This window comes from Equus asinus, chromosome 21 (assembly GCF_041296235.1).
Source record: "Equus asinus isolate D_3611 breed Donkey chromosome 21, EquAss-T2T_v2, whole genome shotgun sequence".
NCBI classification, from domain to species: domain Eukaryota; kingdom Metazoa; phylum Chordata; class Mammalia; order Perissodactyla; family Equidae; genus Equus; species Equus asinus.
Genome location: NC_091810.1, coordinates 64,942,639 through 64,966,555, shown reverse-complemented (window position 1 = coordinate 64,966,555; position 23,917 = coordinate 64,942,639). Strand labels below are relative to the sequence as shown.

The following is a 23,917-nucleotide window of genomic DNA, read 5'->3' as shown; positions in this document are numbered from 1 at the left end:
GCTGGGTACATCATGGTTATCCAAATAGACCTGGCCTTTCCCAGTGTAAAGCTTACTTTCTCATGGGAGAAACAAGCAGTCAAGAGAACCAAATCGATTTGTAATTATAAGACATCTCATGTAGTTACAGAGAAGTGGATACTGGAAGCACACACATTCAGTGGATGCTTCAGATAATAGAGGCAGAGTTACAGGGAGGGATCCTTGCTTGCTGCTGTTGCGCCTGAGTATTATTTCATCTGTCCTCTTAATTTTGCTCTCCAGCTCCATACTTTGCTGGCAACAAGGACAGTCCATACTTCTCCACAAGAGTTTTTTTTGCAATTCCAGCTCTTTCTGTAATTGCTTTGTCCTACCACCACTGCCGCCTTAGTCTCACCTGTCCTTTGTCCCATTCACGCTTCCCAGCGTGCATAAGAATTTAGGTTTTCAAGAGTCAATCACCAAATTGTTTCCTTTTCCTGTTCTTTTTAATGCATTAATGTATTTGTTCCCCCAAAAAGTGATGTTTTTTCTCTTGATTGCTGAAATTCTGATGTTTGGGTGTTACTTTTCCAGTTTTTAGTGACATCAAATAGATTTAAGACCTAAGGTTGTCATCTGGAATATAGTTGGTGGAAGTTGGCATTTCCCTGTGGAACTTACCTTAAGAATGGGTAGTAAATGGTATTAAACCACATGCACACTCCAAACTGACATGGTGCTAGCTTCGTTTCTTCGTTAAGTGATGGTATCAAATAGGATTCAGGGAATGGGCTCCCTCGAGAGATTATGGTCATTCCCGTTCCACCTGGACTCTATCCTCATCTCTCTTTTTTCCTTTTTTTGCTCAAACACATATAATGGGTGAAAACTGCCAACTGAATGATTACAGATCCCTTCTCTGACGTGTCTGCTTCCATACCACCTACCCAAACTTTTCCTTTCTATTCCCTTGTGCAGAGTTATCACTTTGGGAGAATTGCTCTTCCTCCGACAGATCTTGTATTCTTACTTCTTAACATAACATTTCTTCTATCCATCATTGACTTTTTGCCATCCTTCGTTGACCAACTGAAAGGCAGTCCTTGCCACTGTGTGTTCTCTGTTTCTTTAAGCTTTTCCATACTCCACCAACACATAGATTGCAGCACAGATTTACCTCCCATCCCAGACTGCCGTATATTACTAGGCATTTGTATATAGGACCTAACGCCTCTACTGGGCTATAACCTTTTGAGGGCAGTGCCATACCCATAGTAGCACTCAGCAGTGCTATGTTTAATGAATGAATCTAGTATCCCAGCATGAGGCCTAGCGTTCTTCCCAATGGGGGCAGCCTAGCAATAAAGCTGTCACTGAATTATAACTACCTTTCATTGTCTCCCACCCACTGAATGTTTCCATCCATGTCCTGCTTCCCAAGAGGAAAACTATTTAATCAGAGCCAGTCAAGGCCAGCACATGAATCAAAGTTTGACATACAAGACATTGCACTTAGATAGCTGGTGCTAAGGACACTCCTTCATTAACCCACGGGGCCTACTTTAGTGGTCCACATCAGAAAACTAGCTGCATTTCTGTCTTTAACTTCTCTCACCTTTGTCGTAACATTTCCATTGTTGCCAGCAAGTATTCTTGTTTTATATAACTCCAAATCACATGCACACTGAAAAGAGGAGTATTGGGTGGATATAAGGTAAATAACTTCCAACGTTTCCACAGACTCGTCTCCCCACCGCTGATAGGCACAGAGCTGATGTTTAATGGTAGCCTGGATGTTGATCAGGACATGACAAGTTGGAGTTTAGAAAAGAGCAAAGACCATGGCGGAACTGTGGCACTTCTGTTTTTACCGGATACCATACGTGCGAGCTTTTTGGAGGCAAGAGCTGTCATACCTTCTGTATTCCCAAGCCTCCTGCAATGCCTTGAGCTTAGTTGTCCATTTATTCAAGACTAATTGAGGATCTGATGTGTGCTAGGTAGTGTTTAGAGCAGTGAAGAAGAAAGACATGGTCCCTGCCAGCGTGGAGTTCTCAGTCTACTGGGGGTGGGGTAAGTAGAGAAAGACAGATATGAAACCAGTAAGTGGAGTCATAGTTATATAATTTTCATTGTGCTAACTTGTTCCATAGGAAAAATGTAGAGTACTATGAGAATATATAATGTAAAACATTTTTCCAAGTTTTCCCGGATTTCCTTTAGGGAGCAACATTTAAGCTGAAGTTTGAGGGAAGAGTAGGGGAAGTTGAATGGATGGCCAGAGGTAGGGAAAACTGGACAAGTGCAAACTAGCAACCATCCCTGGAATAAACACTCACAACATATTATCCACAAAAACTGTGTTGATGTTAAAACTTACAGATGCCTGAGGTGTGGACCCATTTCCTCAGGGTGCATGCCTACTCATCCCAACTCTTCTCCCTTGTTTTGTTTCCACATCAGAATATGCCACCAACAACCCTGACTTGTTGTTAGTCATATTCCAAGTGACAGGCGTCAGCCTCCTGCCACCGCTGGGAATCGCCATTGCGGTCATCATCACCTTCTACTGCTACCGCGTTCACCGGCAGCAGAAGCTGAGCCCGTCCTGGGAGACCAGCAAGCCACGGAAGCTCATGGAGTTCAGCGAGCACCTTGCCATCATTCTGGAAGACGACCGCTCCGACATCAGCTCTACGTGTGCCAACAATATCAACCACAACACAGAGCTGCTGCCCATTGAGCTGGACACCCTGGTGGGGAAAGGTCGCTTTGCTGAGGTCTACAAGGCCAAGCTGAAGCAGAACACTTCAGAGCAGTTCGAGACCGTGGCAGTCAAGATCTTTCCTTATGAGGAGTACGCCTCCTGGAAGACAGAGAAGGACATTTTTTCAGACATCAACCTGAAGCATGAGAACATACTCCAGTTCCTCACAGCTGAGGAGCGAAAGACAGAACTGGGAAAGCAATATTGGCTGATCACCGCTTTCCATGCCAAGGGCAACCTACAGGAATACCTTACACGGCATGTCATCAGCTGGGAGGACCTGCGCAAGCTAGGCAGCTCCCTAGCCCGGGGCATTGCTCACCTGCACAGTGACCACACCCTGTGCGGGAGGCCCAAGATGCCCATTGTGCACAGGGACCTCAAGAGCTCCAACATCCTCGTGAAGAATGACCTGACCTGCTGCCTGTGTGACTTTGGGCTTTCCCTGCGTTTGGACCCGACCCTGTCTGTGGATGACCTGGCCAACAGTGGGCAGGTAGGTTAGACCTGGATCCCCCTTACCTCTTCCTGGTCCCTCCCTACCTCTTGATCCATATCGCATGCCTCTTGTCTCAAACAGCCCTACACTCTGGACCCTTGTCGAGGGAATCTAGCCAAGTAGGGAGTTTATCCTGGGCATGCCCCACTCTCTCCAGTCAGGGTGCCTTTGCTAATGAACAGCATTTCTCCTCTTGTTTCTTCAAAACCTCCCCAATTCAAGATAGATATTTTTTCCGTTGACTCAATCTTCATTTCTCTGCGATTTGCAAATTATTTTTCTTTGCTTCAAGCACTGTTAGTACTTATCTCCGTTTTTTCCTCTCTTAATGGTTGTACTTAGCCCTTTCTACTGTGCTATTGGTAGTCATATTGGTTTCCTTTTACTGTTCTAGAAGACAGTCTCCTTGATGTCCAAATCCATGCCCATTTGATCACATCTGGCACAATGCCTTGAACAATGCAGGTGACCAATAAGTATTTGTTGAGCGAGTAACAGACTGCATGAATGAACAGTTCTACTTTTGAAGCATCTCACTGATTGAAATAGAAACTTTTTTGGCTAAGGAGCTATTGGAAAGTGACTAGAAATTTCCAAGATATCTTTTATGAATGGTGGGGCCCATGTTTTCACACACTGGAAGCTTGACTGTGGATTAGGGTGGTATCTTGAGAGCACCGTTATTTCCTCTAACCAGGTGGAGAGACGTGCTTCTGAAGCATTTAATCACAGCTCAGTCAGCCCTCTGGGTCCGTGGCTGCCCATGTAGTGTTGAGGTAAACATGTTGAAACACTGCGGATTCATGTGCCAGGGTAATGAGTCATGCAATGACCTATTAAAAAGAAAATTTTCTTCTCATACATGCCAATAAGGAACATTCCTTGGGATGGTAATATCAACTCACTTAACCTTCCTTAGATCCTTGGGAAAATAGAATTTTGTTGTTATTTAGTCAAGCTATACATGCTGTAATTTCAAATATTTAATTGATTTCTTGGCTAGAAGTATTTTTCCTTTTTTTCTCTGGATCCCAATGTTTTCATATTATCAGTCATTGTCAAAATAAAATTATATAGCATGCCCTTAAATTATAAAATGATTCAGATTTGTCGTTTTACTTTGGAAATACTTTCATACAATTTTTAGTACAGATTTTTATGAAACTATACTACACCCTTGGCACACTAGAATGTGCCATGGGGTAAACAAAGAAGATTAAGATGGTCCTTAAGTGACCAAAACTAATGATGATAATTAGTATTATTAGTTTCACCATAAATCTTGGAGTTTCAGGAATGAAAAATATTTAATTTGCAAAAGCAAAAATAAACATCTAAAGTATCACAGATGTTGTCTCCTAGGTTATCTGCAAGGATGTTATTGTATGATATGATGACATATATATCATGGGACTAGATAAGATAGCTCTGGGGGTTGGCATTTCCTTATTTTGGCATGCTTTGTTCGTATTCTTTACAGGGTTTTCAGGGAGAAAACACGTATTTTTGAAAATAATTATGTAAGCTCTGCCTTTCTGTGCCAGTCTCATTACTTCGAAGGTCATTGTGCTTTTTAAAGATCATCTGTTCATGTAGGGGACAAACGTCAGCTATATTTTGAAAATAAAAATGCAGCTGGAATTAAATGATGGGCTGTTTTTGCTTTAGGTGGGAACTGCAAGATACATGGCCCCAGAAGTCCTGGAGTCCAGGATGAATTTGGAGAATGTTGAGTCCTTCAAGCAGACAGATGTCTACTCCATGGCTCTGGTGCTCTGGGAAATGACATCTCGCTGTAACGCAGTGGGAGGTACGTATGGACCACCATCATGGTGCAGTGGTGGATGCTCCTTTGAATGATGTCATGTTAGTTGCTTCAAGGGTGATTCCAGGATTACAAAAGAGTTAACCCCACAGTGAGAGGTAGTTGAGATCTGGTAGTGCACAGCCATTCCAGAATGATTTGGAACTGTGCTAAAAAAGCCTAGGTTTTTAAGCTGAAAGCTGTGTTTGGAGCATAAATCATTTTATCTCCTTTCTTGAAATATAATTACTTTTCTCTTGACACCTCTCTTCACAAATATTTAAATATCTTGCAAGAGACGAACACTGCTAATATTTATAAGAATTATTTCTACTTATCAAATGGATAATATTATTCAGAAAAGTATCTGATTTTTGTTTCTTTTTGTATTTTAAGATTTTTGAGAATTGTAAGGTGTAGGAGATGAATTTGACTCAAAATTACTTTTATAGACCTGACTTTCCTTGTATTGGGCAAAACAAGCAGAATGGTTTGATGCATTTGTTTAGGTTTTAAAAAATCTAGTGAAGAGAGTTTATTGAGGAGTGCAGTATTCTTCATGGGTACAGGGAGGGTGTCATTGTTTTAGAGAGTATTGTCCCCTGATCTTCCTGGACATGAGAAAGGCTGAGGTCTACATGACTTTGTCCTTTTCTGACTCTCCTTGCAGTAGTTTTCATCAGAGTCTTAGCTCTTACATTGGAAATTAATGCATGCCATCCTGGTCCTGACTAGCTGCTGAATCAAGCCAAGCTAACTCCAATTTTGTTTTTAACTCTTTGTTTTGTAATAATTTGCGACTTACCGAATTGTTGCAAAAATAGTACAACGTTTGCATACGCTCTTTACCTGGCTTCCCCTTGCACGAACATCTTACCTAAATCATAATTCAGCTATTGAAAACAGGAAATTAACATTGGTACAATACTCATAACTAGTCTATAGAACTTACTCGAATTTCCAAGTCCCCAGAAATGTCCTTTTCTGAACAGGAGCCAATCCCGGATCCTACTTCCGTCTAACATCCATGCCTCCTTAGTCTCCTTCAACTTGTGCCAGTTCCTCAGGCTGTCTTTGTCTTTCATGACCTTGACACTTGTGAAGAATTTAGTTATTTTTTAGACAGTCTCTCACTTTGGCTTTCTCTGATGTTTTCTCCTCATTAGGTTGAGATTGTGCATTTTGGGCAAGAATACCACAGACATGATGTTGTGTCCTTCTCAGTGCCTCATATCGGGGTCACAAGATGTCAGTGTGCCCAATTATTGGTGATCTTCAATTTGATCATTTAGTTAAGTTTTTGCCAGATTTCTCCCCTGTAAAGATACTGTTTTTGTCCACTTGTAATTAATATATATCTTGTGGGAAAGTACTTTGGCCTGTTTCTAAAAATACTAAACACCTGTTTAGTAAGGATACTACACCTGTTTCTCATTATAATTTTACCTGCCAATTTTAGGATCCATCAGTACTTCTTGCTGGCAACAATCATTACTGTAATGTTTGCCTAACAAGTGATTTCCTTTCTTCTCCCTCTACATTTACTAATAAATATTCTACTGTAAGGGAGATCTGCCCTTTCTCTCACCACCTCCTCTTATTTATTCATTTAATTATGTATTTATCTCAGTATGGAGTTGTGGATATTTATTTTATTCTATGGGTATCCGATATCATCAGTATTTATTTTGTTGCTCAGATTGCCACAGCTTTGACCGCTGGGCAAAACTCCCCAACATTTTGCTGGATTTGGTTGGCGCTCTTGCTAGCTCTGATTCTTCCTCCCGTTTAGAACTATCTTAGCTGACTCTCCAGGATGACACCAGGTCATCGCCTCCCATTGCAAACCTTGCTGTACCTTCACCTATGTCCTGGGTCCCTGCATGGGGATAGCACTTTCTATCTGGCTGATGCTATGGTTTTCTGGTTTCCTGCCTAAGATTTCTTCCCCTGCGGCGTTTCCAAAAGTAACTTGGTTTTTCCTTCCACAGTGAAATTGGTTTAACCAAAGTTTCAGCCACTGAGAATGATTTTCTGCTTAAAAGCTTTGACACTTCCCAAATGAATCCTGAGACCAGTCTAAGCTGTATAAGAGATGATGCGGTTGTCATTGCCAGGATAAATTTACCCAGATTTGGGTATCTTTTCTGTCCTTTCAAACTCATTGTTCTATCAGCTTGAGATGGAGGTTGTGTCTTTGTCTTTCCCTCCGTCTGTGCAGTGGGTTTCTTAAGGCCCTGTGTGTGCTCCCTGCTCTCATTGTTATCAAAGACTGAAGCCCTTTCCTGTTGATATTTGCTGAGTGTGGAAGAATTTGGGCTAACGGCAAAGAACTGAGTTCACCAACTTTTACGAGGTCTAAAAACAGATACAGTATAAACAAGTTTTCCCAAGGAAGGAACAGGATCTCATTTGTTCAGCTAGTCTCAAGAAACCTTTCATAACCTTTAGGATAAGAACAGACGGCTTTTGGGGAACCGGAAAGAGGCCATCCTGGTTCTCATTTTGTTTGATCCTAAGCCCACAGCCCTGTTTCTCCCATCTCCGCTTCGGCTGCAGAAGCCAGTTTTATTTATCTGTCCTTGCTTCGGTCCAACAGAAAGCCCTTTACTCGATTAAGTGAAGTGAACTCACATATTAAGCCATTTCTTTTACCTTTTTTAGAAAGCATTGATTGTTTTTCCTTTTGGAAAAAAAGAAAAGGTTTTGGAAACCTTCAAGACAGGTTTTCAGCCTAGTCTTAATTTCAGATTTTTCTTTTATACTTAAAGAAAGGTACATAAAACCTGAAGGTAGATGTGGTCCCTCCTAGCTGTTGTAGAAACACACATAGAAAGGGCTTGCTCTCAAGAAGCATGTAGTTTACTGATGAAACAGACATTTATTTTTTCTCCTTTACTTTTCAAAAATTTGTATACACAGACACATTTCTTGCCTTACAAATAAAATAGATAATAATTCCCTCTAGTTGACATTAGGCTTTAATGTATAAGGTCTAAGAAACAAGGCAGGACGTAAAAGGGCTTTTCTTAAGCTTAAACTTTTCTGCCACTTGAAATACAACATATGTAAGTACTGTTCTTCATTGACAGTCTCACTTTAAAAAGGAAATGTGGAATATGCTTACCTTAGTACGATGAATTGTAGATCAACATTTTATTTCACAACATAGGTCAACTAACATTCCATTCAGTTTATTCTGAGAAGCAGAACATCTGATGGAATGAGGCAGGGGCAGTCTTGGGGGAGAATGTGAAATCCCAGCTTTCCTGCCTGTGAGTGACTCCATTCTGTTCTTAAGGTTGAGACCAGACTCTCCACATGGAAGCTAAGCCCGGCCCTTGCTTGCCTCTCTAGGCTCGTCTCCAACCAGTGCTCTCATTCTGCATTCATTGTTCGGAACCTCCTGTAGGTCTCATCCCTAGGCTTTGTCTCACGCCATTTCCTGGGACTAGAACACTGAAATAGACTATTACACAGGCAAATGTGGTGGAGTTGTGATTGGCGCTGCAGGAAGGTAAGGCAGGGGGCACAAGGGACTGAATGCCGACATCGGCTAAAGGGAATGCAACCAAAGGATCAGGACTGAGAGTTAGGTCAGCTCTCGAAGGGTCGGTAAGACTCAGAAGTGTCCTCTTCAGTTACTTCCTTATCAGCCAGCCTCTCCTCTGAGCAGAACAGCACAGGGAAACCCAAGAAAGATACAGCATTACCTGGAGAAGCCTCACTCTGATCAGGTGAAAAAATGCCAACATGATAATAGCACCCTTCTAGCCACCTGGTACAGCTCTGTTAGTACAAAATTCCACCTCAGAGCTCAAGGGATGGGTTGTCATAATTGAACAGAGTGGTCAAAAGGGAAAGACTTTCTGGTAGAAGTAGGTTTGGTCCAGATGAGGAAAGCAACCAAGGAATAATAGCTACCCTTACTTGAGCACTTGCCTCATGGGTCAGCGCATTTGATCTACTAAGCACCCTTTAAACTATTGTAGTATTATTAACCCCATTTCACAGATGAGAAAACTGAGGCTTCAGGAGATGGGAAAGTTGTGGAGACAGGAATCAAAGCCCTGTTGTCTGACACTAGCCCACAGACCCTAACCTTCCTAGTCCAGTGCTGGCCTGAGCAATGGAGAACATGTTTAATAAATGGCAGCCACACGCATCATTATTATTATGGATGGAGTGGTCAGTACTACTTTGTGCATCCTGGCCTTTGACTCGAAGCCTTTCAGGAAGTACCATCGCACACTTGAAGAGCAGTCAGTGATGGCCTCACTTCTGAAGGTTTCCACTGATTGATTTTCCTGTCTCCTCCAGGTAAATCTCTGTTAACAGAATCCAAAGGCTGTGAAATTCTGTGGCATGTTCATAAACTCAGTGCCTTAAAGTCTGAGATAACTTCCTTTTCCTTATTTTTCTGAAGATACATTCGTTCATTCATTCACTCATTCACTCAATAAGTATTTATTGAGTACCTATGGAGTGGCAGGCATTATTCAAAATGCTAAGGATACAGCAGTGAAAAAAAGTCTCTGTCCTCAGGGACAGGGAGTCTAATGAAGACCTAATACTCTAGAAAGACGGGTAATGAACAAATAGATACATTATACAACATGGAGGGAAGGAGGTAGATATGGCGATTTTAGAAAGAAAATAACTTGAAGTTAGGGCATAGAAAATGACAGAGGGTATTATTTCAGACACTTGAGTCATCTGAAAGAATAAAGAGAAAAGTCAAGAAAACAGGTCTCTCGGAGTTGTTTGAAGAAGAACAAGATAGAAGGAGGTGATTGGTGTGTTCCTGTTTTATGAAGAAAGGGAAAAGTCATGAAATCTCCATTCAGCAAGGACAAACTCGGAGGCTGGTTCTCTTTTACAAAGAACCCTCTGTGGGGCTTTTGGCTTGTTTGGTGTCCATGCAAATGTTTGTGTGGTGTGTGGGAGGCCGACGCAGGCCAGGCTGGTCCCTTTCAGGCTCCCTTTGGCGAGCACAGCAGGCACAATACTCACGTCATCCCCAGCCAAAATGGGCCCACAAGCAGACGACTTCCAAACCCCTAGCCATTTAGGCCTTTGAATATAAGCTGACGCACAGCAGCCCGCCGAGCAAGGATTTAACAAGAGGAGAAACACAAGCCCAAGAATGGCTCCTGAGTGTATTGTCAGCTGGCTGCCGTCTGTGAGACAGACAGAAAGTACAAATGAGTCAAAAAGAAAAGAAAGGGAGAGAAATAGAAAAAGAAGGGTGAGAGAGAAGCACTGAAGAGAGGCTAGGATGGAAGCGCTTCGTTTTCCTGTGTTTCAGGGGAGGATAATTCGGAAGGTGGATAGTTGAAAACTCAGGAGTACGGCTTCAGGGAAAACCGTCAACAGCTTTGCTGCCTGTTACAATCCAAACAACAGCTGTGTACCAGATGCTGACGTTCAGAGGAACACTGCTGCTGTCCCAGAGACTTGCCCTCTGAGTGTTGCTGACCTGGGAAGGGAGATGCAAGCATAGTCCCTTCCGAGAGCCTTCTGAGAGAAATGGAAAGAAGCTGCAAGGCCCAGGAGCTGGGGGCGGCTTCATCACTAAATATATTGTGGGGACAACAGGGAGAGGGGTGCTGGAATGGAGAGCAGGTTGTTCTCGAGCTGTGAAATAAAGAAGTTGCTTAGGGGAGATGTCTGAGGCACGCAGGGAGGTCCTGAGGTGTTCAGCCTCCAGACCCCTGGCATGGGAAGCAGTCCGAGGGTGAGAGAGGGACTTGGTGTGAGTAAATAATTCTGCTGTGTGGGCTTCTGCTTTGGGCTGGGTGTCCCAGACCCTGGAACAAGAATTTGAGTGTAAGTAGTTTCTTTGGGGAGAAATCTCAGGAAATGCCAGTCAGAGAACAGAAAATTGAGTCAGGAAAGGGAAGGAAGCCAGGAAGTGGTGTGTTATCAAGCGGGTCAGCCCTTGGATGACTGGAGCATAATCCTGCTGGGGGCCCTGGATGCAGCGTCACACACACACCTCAGCATCCACCTTCTGATGCACGAGGAAAGTGGAGTGCTTATCTTCCAACTCTCATCTGTCTGGTTGAGGGCTGCTCCGGAGGCAAGGGTGGAGAGGCCCTCCCCCCCAGATGCCCAGCCTGCCCCACTAGGAGCTGGGCCAGCGTGCATGGAAAGGGAGAGTGCAGAGGGCTGTGTGGCCAGCAGTCCTACAGGAGAATCCTGAGTAATAGTAGAGGGCACATGTGATTTTTCTTATTTTGTGGACATAGAGCTGAGGCACAAAGTGTTGACATCTCTATTGCAAGTCCTCATATCTAGTTTATGATGACACCAGGGCAAACACAGTTAATAATACTCCTCTTTAGGGTGCATATTGCTAGCACTTTTTTGTAAGTGCTAAACTCAGTCTTATTCTCTAAACTCTTTGCCCTTTTTTCTTAGAGGCATTTCCAAATTTCTTTTACAGATCGTTCTTATTATAGGTTAGCCAGGTAGAGCACTCTCTGAGCTAACCCCACTCACCCGTGAACTTGATTTCTCTGCAGTTCTTCACGGAAGGGAGGCCTGAGCCTGGGTACCATTTGATTAAATGTGTAAAGAGGAACTCTAGAAAATAGTGCATTCATTCTCTTGCCAGCCATGCCCTGGTCTGATGCCTGTGGTGTAAAATGTGACAGTCTCGTTTTTCCCCACCTCCGCCCCCACCAGTCCCCCTACTTCCAAAAACTCAGAATGGACAAGTGTTTGGGTTTGATAGTAGCTAAGGAGAGTGCTGCCCTTTGTAATCGGTGTTTTTTTGCATGGCTTGTTTAGAAACCATAGTCATGCAACAGGTCCCATAAGGTTCCCTGTCTCAGGGTCATACGGTCAGGACAGCCTAGCCAAGACAGGGAAAGACACATTTGTCACATTTGTGACAGACGTGTTCCCACTTGGGGCTGCCCCAGCTGTGCTTATGCTAGTTGGAAGAGAAAGAACTCACTGAAATGCTTGGTAGAGAAAAGAAAGCATGAAAGCTTCCGAAAAAGGCAAAGCCATTTCATCAGAGTGACAGTAAGACAGTAGGCAGTTCTGAAGGCGCTTCCCGGAATCCAGTGCACTCTTTGGCATCAGTTTTCTCAACTGTAAAGTGAGGTGTTGGATTCTGTCTTTGAAGGCTCTTCTTCGGTAGTCTCTGTCTGACTAATTTGAAACCCTTAGAATATGTTTAATACCTTCCTTACTTTCCTCTGTCAAGATGCAGCTCATATTCCTTGCAAAACATTGAAAGCAGTGCTGCTCCACGTGTGCGCTGTGAAACATGCTGGTCCTCCAACTGGCGGTTTCACATTTGCGATATGATGAGGACAGAAACTGAGAGTAGGTGTTTAGTACCTTTAGTCATCATTTGATGTTGCCATGACCCCGAAGTGGGATTCATTTTTCTTGTAATTCATTTATATAGTCTTTTACCAAAGCCTCAGTCCCCAATGAATTTGGGGCAAAACCACAGGTCTTTTATAAAAAATAGATTGAGAAGTGCTCATTTATAAACAAGGGAAAAATTTAAGTCACTTTAAATCCCACTGAATTATTCAACTTAAGCCACTTTTGTGAAAGGAACTAGGGTTAGGAGTTGGGGAGAGATTTGCTTTTCTCTGTATCCATTTATTTAGTAATTTTATAGTTTAATTGCATGCATTTCCTAAAGTAAAAGTATTTTAAGCACCAACATGAAAAATAAATAGATAACGATAAAAGATAGGCAGTTTGAACCCAGCGATTTTGCCCAGGTAGATTAAGCATCCCAGCCTCTAGCTGCCTGAAACCAGGGGAAGGAAGCTGGAGTTGCAAAGGTCCCAGCCACCAACTTTTTGCTCGTCACCGGCTCTGCTCGATTCTGCAGTACTGTCTGGGTTTCAGTGCATGAGGTTCCATCCTTGGAAGGACTATCAGCGTCCACTTGGCTGGCAGTGGTTTCTGCCCTTTTACCTCCTCGCCCAGGGTTCAGGCTTCCATCCAGGTGTCTGTGGCCATCCCCTTCAGCTGAGTCAACCTAAGCATCCATGGTATTCTGAGAGACTCTGAGAAGAACTGAGGAGCAGTTAAGAAATGGCCGCCAGGAAGGAAGGGCCTGCAGTATAATGTGTGTCAGTGGTCAGCCTCCGCGTCCTAATGGAAGCTCCTAGAATGGCATTGCCTTAGCCACAAAAGGGACAAGAAGGCATCGCTGCCTGAGGGTGGGTTTCCTGATTGCCACGATCAAATATCAAAGCTGGTGACTGAGACAAATGGACACACACTGCCAAGCATTAGGTCACCTTTATACACATTACAGGGCATGATAAAAAAAAAAAAATGGGTAGGAGCAGAGTGTTCAAAGTGAGGGAGAAGAGCAAAGAAAGAGCAATTGTAAAAATACATATAAGACAAAAAGCAAACTTAGCTATTTTGGAAAATATATATTAAATAAATGTGACTTTTCCCAGGAGTTGAAGAAAGGTCAGCTTAAAATATGCATACACGAAAGACTACTTTAGCCTGAAGGGACTGGAGCATGCCAGTTCAATGATCAGCCCAGACTTGTCTGTTCTAAACTCAGAAGGAGGCAGGAGGCTCATGGATTCATACTCTTCTAGTCCGGCTCAGGGAGTCAATCCCCTCTCTAGCTCCTTTCAGGCTCTCTTTGACCCCCTTCCCCACACACTCTCCCACAAGGCAAAGAGAGGAAGAAGTCTTCGTCTCCCCTGGGAATAATACAGACTCTCACAACTTCTCAAGGTTTTAAGAAAAGTAGGAAGTAATCCGGTTGAAATTCTCTTTACTTTGGGAAAGAACTGTTGCATTTGTCTTCTTTTCCACAGGAACATCCATTACTTTTTCATTAAGTGGAATACATTCCCACACCTGATGCCCAGTGCCATCCTCTCCCCATACCCCACAGAAACCTGCTTTGGTCCATGCAGAACTTAGAAAAGTAAACACTGTGGTTTATGTGACTCTGAAGATTAGGACTGGAAACCAAATAAATTGGCCCTGGGTTATCACGTCAACTGTAAAGACATTTCCTTTGATCTCAAGGAATCTCAGCCATAAGATTGACACCTGGGGTTGATTCTGATCCTGGCATCTTCCTCCCCCAATTGTGCTCACCCCTCCCCCTCGTGAGCATTGCATTCGCTGTGCTACAGGAATTGTTGATGGGTTGGTACTTTCGGTTTCTTGAGAAGAGGCCATATCAAGGCTTCCTCAGGGTGACTTTGTGACCATGGTCAAATGGCGTCATTTACCTGAGACATAGACCTGGGAGAAAGGAGAAAGCACTTCTTTGGCAGCTGTCTTAGGCCAGCTTTACTAGAAATAGGATCCAACACACAGATTTTTGCAGAGTGATTTATTTTTTTTTTAATGACAGCAATTTTTTTTTCTTTTTTTATGCAGTTTTGGTGAGGAAGATTGGCCTCGCATTAACATCTGTTACTAATCTTCCTCTTTTTTTTTTCCCTCCCTGTAGTTGCATATCCTAGTTGTAGGTCATTCTAGCTCTTCTATGTGGGATGCTGCCACAGCATGGCTTGATGAGTGGTGTGTAGGTCTGCACCCAGGATCTGAACTGGTAACCCTGGGCTGCTGAAGCAGAGCACACAAACTCAGCCACAGGGCCAGCCACTGCACAGTGATTTATTAAGGACAAGGTCTCAGGAGAAGCGAGTAAGAGAAACAGGAAGGGGAAAGAGGTCAGCAAACCAGCAGTTTTGGGAGATGTCTAGCCTCAGCCTGATCGCACAGGGAACTCTGGAGTATGAATTGCACCAAAGTTATCACCCCCAGAGGCAAGAGGGTTAGACTGTGAAAACTCCCACATTAATTTGTCTTTAGCTACAGGCTGCCTCTGGAGGTGAGGCTGTCATGTTCCAGAAATCTCCAAGCCAGGTAGCTCCCATCAGCCAAGGACAATCCTCCAGAGATGGGTGAAGGTATGAGCCCTTAGGACTCAACACCTGCGGAGCTGGGGTCTGTGCTCCTGGCTTGCTAAGGGGCATCTAGGCAGGGTGCCAACCACGTCTGCTACAGCCACCACAACAGTTGGAAATGGAGAGTCAGTGGACTGATACATTATCTAAGGAGCAATTTATATCATATACAAATCCTATCTATTACATTGTATTATAAGTATTCATATCTTCAGGCATGGCACTAAGAGGGCGTCCCATTATTTGACTAGATTGGATTTCAAGGTAACTGTGAAGGGCAACATGGAGGTCATTCAATTCAGCCCCTTTATTTTATAGAAGAGGAGAATTAGGTCAGAGTAAACCCTTACTGGGAACCAGCTCTGCTTCTCAGTGCTCTGCTTTTTCTTGAATTCAACCCAGCTCATAATTATCGAATGCCTACTATGTGTAAGGCACAATTTTAGGCACCGAGGAGGGAACTGCAAGACACAAAACACAGCCTCTGCCTTGGGCCTTAGAAATTTACTGTCTGGTAGAAGATAAGAGAACAGCAGAAAACAAAAAGAAGGATATTATGCAAATCAAAATTCAGATCTCTCTCCAAGAGCAGTACGGATTAAGTGCTGTGGGCCCTTGAAGGCAAATGTGAACACACAGAAGGATGGTGTGTGCTTGTCTCGATATGATGGGAGGCCTTCCTCCCAAATTTCCCTATATCTCAAACTATGGAAAAAGAAAAATATCCCACTAGCTCTTCTATTTGGGCAAGGCTGAAGAAGATAAATATGCAAGTAGGGTTCTGGGAAAGGGGGAAAAAATAAATTAACGAGAACAAGCCATCCCTTCTCAAAATGACATTTTGCCTTGAAAGCTTTTATAGTTCTTAGCCTGGAAGGGCAGATTATTGAAAGTCTTACTCATTAAACAAGATGATTTTAAGACTAAAAGTCAAAGGTTCTACTACTCTAGAGAAAAATGTTGAATCCAACCTACTCTCCCCTTTCAGCTCAGACGTATTTTAGCACTGGGAGTGTTTTCTGTCTTTTAAATTGTCCTGTGTGGCACTGATGTGTACATCGGTCTGCCCATTTAAATTAGTGTGTTATTTTCATATTCACCCAGAGTTTATGTGCTGCCACTTTGGACAGGATCTAAGATTCATTCATTCATTTGTTACTCAACAAAGCATTTGTTGAGAGCCTATTGTATGGGAGGCCCTGTCCTGGGTGCTAGGAATACAAGAATGAGAAGAGGGCTCTCAACCTGCCCTCCAGTGCTCACAGTCTAGTTAGATGAGACAGATAAACAGGCGATTATATTAAAATGTGATACATGCTAAATAGAGCTTTGCTCAGCCCATCTGAGAACAACTTAGAGGATGTTCACGAAAGTTTCTGTAAAGAAATTGACCTTAGTTGAAACCTGAAGGCCTAGTGAAGGGAGCACCATACATAGCATGTATCGTTGAAGAAACATTATCTTTTAAAATCTTGTTTGTTGATGTTATTGCTAATCTGTCTCTTCTGTCATCCGACTAAAACAGTATTTCTCAACTCTTTTTTCATCATGGCTTTCGAAAGGAGGCTTTTAGACATTTTTTTCTTAATCCCCACTCCTCCTAAATTTTTTTCCTTGTGGTAAAACATGCATAACATAAAATTCCCCATTTTAATCATTTTTAAACTAGCATTAAGTACATTCACAATGTTGTTCAACCATCACTGTTATCCATTTCCAGAAATTTTTTATCTGCTCGACCTGAAACTCTGTACCCATTAAATAATAACTGTCCATCTCTCCTCCCCCAGGCCCTTGGAAACCACTACTCTACTTTCTGTCTTTATGTCTAGAATTAGCCTATTCTAGGAACCTCATATAAGTGGAATCATACAACATTTGTCCTTTGGTGTCTGGTTTATTTCTACCAGAATGTTTTCAAGATTCATCCATGTTGCAGTATGTGTCAAAATTTGAATCCTTTTTATGGCCGAATTCCCTCATGAAATTTTAACACCACATGTTAAGTCTGTTTATGTACTGTGGACTTTTGTAGGGCCATAGACCATTGTAATATGTAAGATTTTTCCACTTCCCAAGAACTGATTTTGCCCCCTTGGGGCAATGTCACCCCATTGAGAATGCCTGTGTTAAAATGTGAGCTCGGTGACCTTGTTGGTCTTGTTCTCCACTGTGTCCCCAGCTGTTAGCACAACACCTTGAGTATAATAAGCAGTCGACAATCATTTGTTGATGCTTCTCAAGCTCCTTCCACAACCACTCTTTCCTTTACTTTAATCCACTGTTATTAAAAATTGCTCTTAGAGTAATCACAGATATATCTTGACTCTCAGTGCCTCATGCTGCCCAGCCAGACATCTCAACGTGTGTATTTGTCCCGGCTGTACACACCCTTCTCAATGGCCTTGTGTTTGCCTGCTTTCTTAACAGAAGTGAAAGATTATGAGCCTCCATTTGGTTCCAAGGTGCGGGAGCATCCCTGTGTCGAAAGCATGAAGGACAATGTCTTGAGAGATCGAGGACGACCAGAAATTCCCAGCTCCTGGCTCAACCACCAGGTAAGGAGTGACTCTTTTGAGGGGTGAATAAGATTCTTCTGAGGTAACCTCTTAGGTAGGAGACAATTCTGGAATCTTGGGCTTCAATCTGATGCTGTTAGGTTTTGTTTATAAAGAAGATTCCAGTGAAGTGGGGTGACCCTGTTATGGTAAGTTCCAACAAGTAGGTAGATACAGCGTTCAAAGAGGGCTTGCAAATAATCATTTGAAAGGCATTTGTCACACTATCCAAGCCCTTTGGTTCGGGGTTAAAATTCTGTTTGCAGCCTCGGCCACTCGCTCTCAAGCCTTTACATAGGGAGTTTATGTTTTCTTCCCTTCTGGTTCCAAATGTTTTCTTCTGGGAATCTTCAGCTCTGGAAGGAAATAGTTAGCAGAGTGAGAAATAAGCAGAGTTTGTCAGCCAGCTGGACTGAGAGGCGACTGCCGTGTGCTCAGGGTCACGTACAGGCCTTTGCAGGCTGTGCACACAGAGCTGGGAGAGAGGAGCCTAGCTCCCCACTCTGAAATGAAAGAAAGCAAAGAGGAATAGAAACATGCAAGTGGCCAAACAGGAAATCTGTCTTTTGAGAACATCCTAATGGCTTCTTATTTTTTCTTTTCAAGAAATGATAGCTAAGGCCATCCAGAGCAGGGCAGTGGTTCTGGACTTAGAGGGAAACCTGTCCAAATTCTTTGTTTGGGGGCATTTTTTTGCAGGCGATGGTCAGAGGAAAAGAAGAAAGTGATAGTTTATGAGAGGGAGAGGTCTGTCTGAGATGCCCAGGAAAGATCTGGAATAAAGAATGAGAGAGAACGGGGTACCCCTATCTCACTGGCCAAACTGTTCTTTCTGCTGAGTAGAACCTTTCATTGCCTCCTTTGGGTGAATTCCCTTATCCAGTGAAGGCTGGGGCTAAGTCCGAGGTTTTCCTAAGGGCAAGGCAAATTCAGATAAGAAACAGAAACAACAAATCAGGCGCAATCGGGAAGACAGATGGAGCAGGAAGCCCAGTCTGTGCCAGTCCTGGCCTGCAGCCACATCAGCAGACAGACCCTGACGAAGTCGGGGCAGAGCATGAACCAGGCTGCCGTAGTTTGGCGCTTCCCCAGGGTTTCGGGCAAAGCCTTGTTGACTCTGAAAATGCAAGACTGTTTTGCGTCAACTCTGAAATCAGAAGCACTAGTGTTATTTCTTTCAAACTCTGTTGCCGCCTCCATTGTAGCATTCTTGTAATGAAGCCATTATTCATGATGATAAAATTCTGAAAAGAATTTGCATAATACATTTTTTCTCTTAATGAGATTTGTTGCCCTATTGATTTCAAGTTAATGCTTAATATTTAATTTAATTTACTGCCTGTAATTACAGTGCCAGAATAAAATAAATGTTACTTGTGTACCAACAATAACACCCCACTCTTAACAGGACCATCAATCAATACCGTCAATTAGGTGAATTATGCAATTAATTCAACATCATAAACTCAGTCTCAGAGCGGGAACCGAGGCAGAGGCTCCTAGGTGTGTTGGGAAAGTTGTTGGTGTGAGATGGTGGACAGGGCAAGTGCCGGCTCTGGAGATGCATTGGACTTTATCCATCCCACCTGGGCCGCCGGTGTGAGGGATCCCCAGTGATGATGTGGAGCCTCTAATGAGCAGGAGCACACTCTGTTACCGCCTATTGGACTTTCTATTTAAGCCCTGCCTGCTTTATTTCCAAAAGGGGCTTGAGATGATAACAAAAATATTTGCAATGGAAAATAAAAATTAAGGCTGTGAGAGAAGACCCCTGCCACCATACTGGGCAGCATCTCCTGATGGGCCTTTCGAATGGGGCCTTTGTGGGCCTAGGGTGAACCCTCTGAAACGGTCTAGAGTTAAGTACTTCTGACCTACAAAGATAGCTGTTTCATAGGGCCCAGTCTGCTGTTGCTGGAGAGGAGAGGGGAGAAACAGAGGGCATCTTTGGCAACTGTTGGAGGCTGCTACTGAATTACTCCCCAAAACATGTGGACTTTACAAAGTGAAATCAGACTAATGCCTGGATTTCACTCTGCCTGGGGTATTCAGCCCTGTTTAAATGATAATGTGTATATGGTTCCAACTATAGGACACTCTGGAAAAGGCAAAACCACAGAGACAGTAAAAAGATCTGTGGTTGGTTGTCAGAGGCTCAGGAGGCAAGGAAGGAGGGGTGACTGGTGGAGCGCAGAGAATGGTTTAGGGCAGTGAGCTTCTTCTGTGGGATACTATAATGGTGGATCCATGTCATTATACATTTGTCCAAACCCATAGTGTGTGCCCTTATGTGAACTGTAGACTTTGGTTGATAATACTGTGTCAATGCTGGTTCACTGATTTTAACAAATGTCCCACACAGATGCAAGATGTTGATGGTGGGGGAGGTTGCGTGTGGGGGGAGAGGGCTATGGAAACCCTCTGTACTTTCCGCTCAATTTTGCTATTAACCTAAAACTTCCCTAAATAATAAAGCCTAGAACTGCTCTAAAGAAAAAAAGAAAAGAAAGGTGTGAAACGGTGTTAGGGGCCACTTCATGGGAATTTTCAGGTATTGGGAATGCTACTGTGCCCCAGAAGCCTACTGGAGGGTCCTTGTGCTGTCTCTCCATTTCACGACTTACTGTGATCAAATGGCACCAGAGCGAATAGGTACAGCTGGTTTCCAGGACATGCACAGCCACCTGCTCAGCCCCTGCTTTCCACATGGAACTGGCGGGCCTCATACAGGGAGCACCCGGTCAGAACACAGTCAGTGCACAGCCTCTTTCGCACCTGGCCTGCACTGCGGGAACTAGGTCAGCAGGCTACTTTGCCCTTCGTAGAGCCCACCAACCCACCAACTCAGAGTCCCTATGGCCTTCTCTCCCCGTGCAGGGCATCCAGATGGTGTGTGAGACTCTGACCGAATGCTGGGACCACGACCCGGAGGCCCGTCTCACGGCCCAGTGCGTGGCGGAACGCTTCAGCGAGCTGGAGCACATGGACAGACTCTCGGGGAGGAGCTGCTCCGAGGAGAAGATTCCCGAAGACGGCTCGCTGAACACTACCAAATAGCTCTTCCGGGGCAGGCCGGGCCAAGTCCAAAGAGGCTGCCCCTGTTGCCAAAGTACAGAGGCAGCAGGAAGCTGCCCCTGAACGATGCTTCCTGGAAAACCAGGGGGTCACTCCCCTCCCTGTAAGCTGTGGGGCTGAGCAGAAATAGCAGCAGCAGGGAGTGGGTGACATGAAGCATTCTATGCCTTTGACGTTGTCATAGGATAAGCTGTGTTAGCACTTCCTCAGGAAATGAGATTGATTTTTACAATAGCCAATAACATTTGCACTTTATTAATGCTTGTATATAAATATGGAATAGCTATGTTTTATATATATCTATATATGTCTATATCTATATATACAGCCATACTCTGGAAAGAGACAAAGAGAAAGATCAAATATTCCCAGGAAGTTGGTTTGATTGGAGAGCTCCAGAGCCAAGCGCAGAGGGAAGGGATCCATGCTGGCATTAGCGCTTGACAATCACCCGTGTGATGGTTCTCTGACTACACGACGGAGGACTTAGCATTGGGAGGGAGGCTCCGTGCCTCAGAGCCTGCTATGGTCCCCTTGCACTCAGTTTTGCAAAATGATAATTCCATGCACGTGGATCCTCTTCTGGCCACGGAGCTAATTATAGTCGCACTGTCTGGGGACCAGATCCTGGGGTTCCTGTGTGCCATTGTTTCTCCTGGACTTTTCTCTTGAGCTTCAAGCCTCATCATTGGTTTGTGACCCATCTTCCTCAGCTAGCTCAGAAACTCCGTCCTATCTCTAATAGCTTAAAAGTTTTGAGCCTCATTTTTTACCTTCACAGGCTGCAGAAAAATCAGAAGGACAAACTTCCCCACCCATGAAATTGCCACACCTTCTACTAATAAGAGATTGTCCTTTTTTTAAAAAAGAATTTCTCCCCACATCTATGTTACTGTTCTCCACTCCCAGCCCTTCTTCTTTTCCTAAAAGGGAGCAAATTTCCCTTCTGGGGTTCATGGTGTTTAATTTTTCCTCATGTTTGGTTTGAGTCTCTAGCTTTCTATGCAAACACCAGTAGGTTCTATCCTTCTGGGCTGCTGAGCGCTCAAGTATATTTTGGCCTGGTGGAAAGGATTTGAGCTGCACAACACTGCCACGGTCAGGACTGTTTCCTCGGGCACTCTGAACATGTATTTTGCTTGGCCAGCACAGCATTTCACAAAATTGAGCCACTTTTTAAATATTTGGAGGTTTTGCAAAAAAAAATCTGGATCCCCAAGTGAGAATAGATAGCAGATGGTTTCCACTTCTCCCCGGTCTGCATCATTCACAAAATGAAGGTGTGGACACTTTGACAAAGCTGCTTCACTTCTCACTGTAAATATTTGCATTTTCTGCCCACCTCCAGCCCAGTCTTGGAATTCCACATACCCCTAACCAGGGTCCCTTGTAAGAAATGTGCATTCAATCAGTCATTCTCTGGCTACATATGATTTTGATTCCCTCCCTCTACCCGTTAAGATTTGAATTTGGCCTGTAAGGGACCTCCTCTAAATGGTCCCAGTTAACTCAAGTCTCTTTTGCTTGTATATTAAGAGCTTTCTCCTCTGCACTGGGGAAGGGAGCCCTTTACTCCAAGAAGCTTTCATAACGGTTACTGGTCTCTCCATCATACCAGCCTTCCCAGCCGTTGCAGAATTTGCTAGTGAGGACTTGAATGTGGGACACAAATCCCATTTGCAATTAGGAAATCTGTGTCCACATGGACAAAAACAAAGAATGAGCTTTAATACTCCATAGGAAACTTGTTAATCCACAAACAAGTGTTAATGCTGCAAATAATCTCTTTTTAAAAAATGTTTTGGAAGCTACTTATTTTCAGCCAAATAGGAATATTAGAGAGGGACTGGCAGTGAGCAGATCAGCTGTGTTTGGATTTTGGAAGGCCTCGTCTCATTGGGGTTAAGCAGACATGCTGACGTTTAGGATTGGGTGTAACTTTGAGGCGCCCTGCTCAGTGGGAGTGGGCTGAGGGACTTAAGGACATTTTGGCTGCAATACCATGGAAGGGCCCAGAAATTCTGTGCACCTTAGGGCTCGTTGATGCCATCCCAATAGCTGTTGCTCATTGACCTCTAGTGGTGAATTTCTAGAATACTGGTCCATTAATGGGATCTTCCAAGATTCAAAAAAGCTTTATCACTCATGGGTCATCATCAGTATAAACTGGAATGTTGTGTCAGATGATACTGTGGCTTGTTTTGTTTTTGTTTTTTCTTATGCAAGAAAAAGACCAAGGAATAACATTCTGTAGTTCCTAAAAATACTGACTTTTTTTTACTACTATACATAAAGGGAAAGTTTTATTCTTTTATGGAACACTTCCGCAGTACTCATGTATTAAAATAGGAATGTGAATGCTATATACTCTTTTTATATCAAATGTCTCAAGCACTAATTTTCATTCTATGCATCGTTTGTCTTTTATATAAATAAAATGTTTATTAGATTGAATAAAGCAAAAATACTCAGGTCAGCTTCCTGTCTCCTGTTCCTGTTCGTAGTAGCTAAGCCTATTGACCTCACTTGGTTGTTTTGCAGTTTATGCAGAAAAAGTCACAAGACAAATCCTCTCCAACTTTTCCATATTCACTGTCTTTGTCAATGACAGTTTCAGGTCCTTTTTTTTTTTAAAAAAAAGCAATCATTGGAGAAGTTCAATAATATGCGATATAGCAGGTGCTGTTGGTGGCCTGCCCTTTATCCCAGGGCCCTGACGTGGTGTCCTCCTCCGTCTCCCGGCCACCATCTCAGTCTCTCCACACTCCCAGGAGCTGCCCTCATCCCCATGAGGGCTTCTTCCAGGGCTTGGCTCAGCCAAGGCTGCTGCTAAGAGCATATGTTTCTTCTCTTTTCTCCTTTCCTCACAGTAGCAGGCTGTTCACTATCTTTTCAACGCCTGCCAGCTGTCATGCCTCCTCCTTTTTCCTCTCTAGTCAGCCACAGCATCCCCCTTGGGGCTTCTGATTGGCTTACCTGCCTCAACAGATGAACGTGCCTTTGGCAGTTGGCTCCAGGTCATTTCTTGAAGGCCTTCTTGTGACAAAGTATATGCCATTTTCTGCCTGAACTTTGAGCTGCCTGTTTTGGAATCTGAGAGATTCTGTGGCTGCTTCTGAGTTATCAACTGGGTTCTAAAGAGTTAAGGTTGTAAATAGTTACATAGTAGCACTGACATCAGGGTTTCAAAACCTTGGCATTATTGACATTTTGGTTGGATAATTCTTTGGGGAGTGGGCCTGTCCTGTGCATTGTAAGCTGTGTAGTGGCATCCCTGGCCTCTACCCACTAGCTACCAATAGCACCCACCCCACA

General features: G+C 43.6%; 1 protein-coding gene across 6 annotated transcripts in view; it reads left to right on the top strand.

Annotated features, from left to right (window-relative positions):
* The window catches only part of TGFBR2 (transforming growth factor beta receptor 2), a 109,404-nt gene extending 86,326 nt beyond the window's left edge, over positions 1-23,078 (top strand). For all 6 annotated transcript variants that reach the window (XM_070492607.1, XM_044754085.2, XM_070492606.1 and 3 more), the window contains 4 exons: positions 2,428-3,227; positions 4,899-5,040; positions 17,400-17,527; positions 20,405-23,078. In XM_070492607.1, coding sequence (XP_070348708.1) covers positions 2,428-3,227; positions 4,899-5,040; positions 17,400-17,527; positions 20,405-20,584 — 1,250 coding nt within the window. In that variant the 3' untranslated portion in view covers positions 20,585-23,078. The remainder of the gene's footprint in view (positions 1-2,427; positions 3,228-4,898; positions 5,041-17,399; positions 17,528-20,404) is intronic.
* Positions 23,079-23,917: the final 839 nt, after the last annotated feature.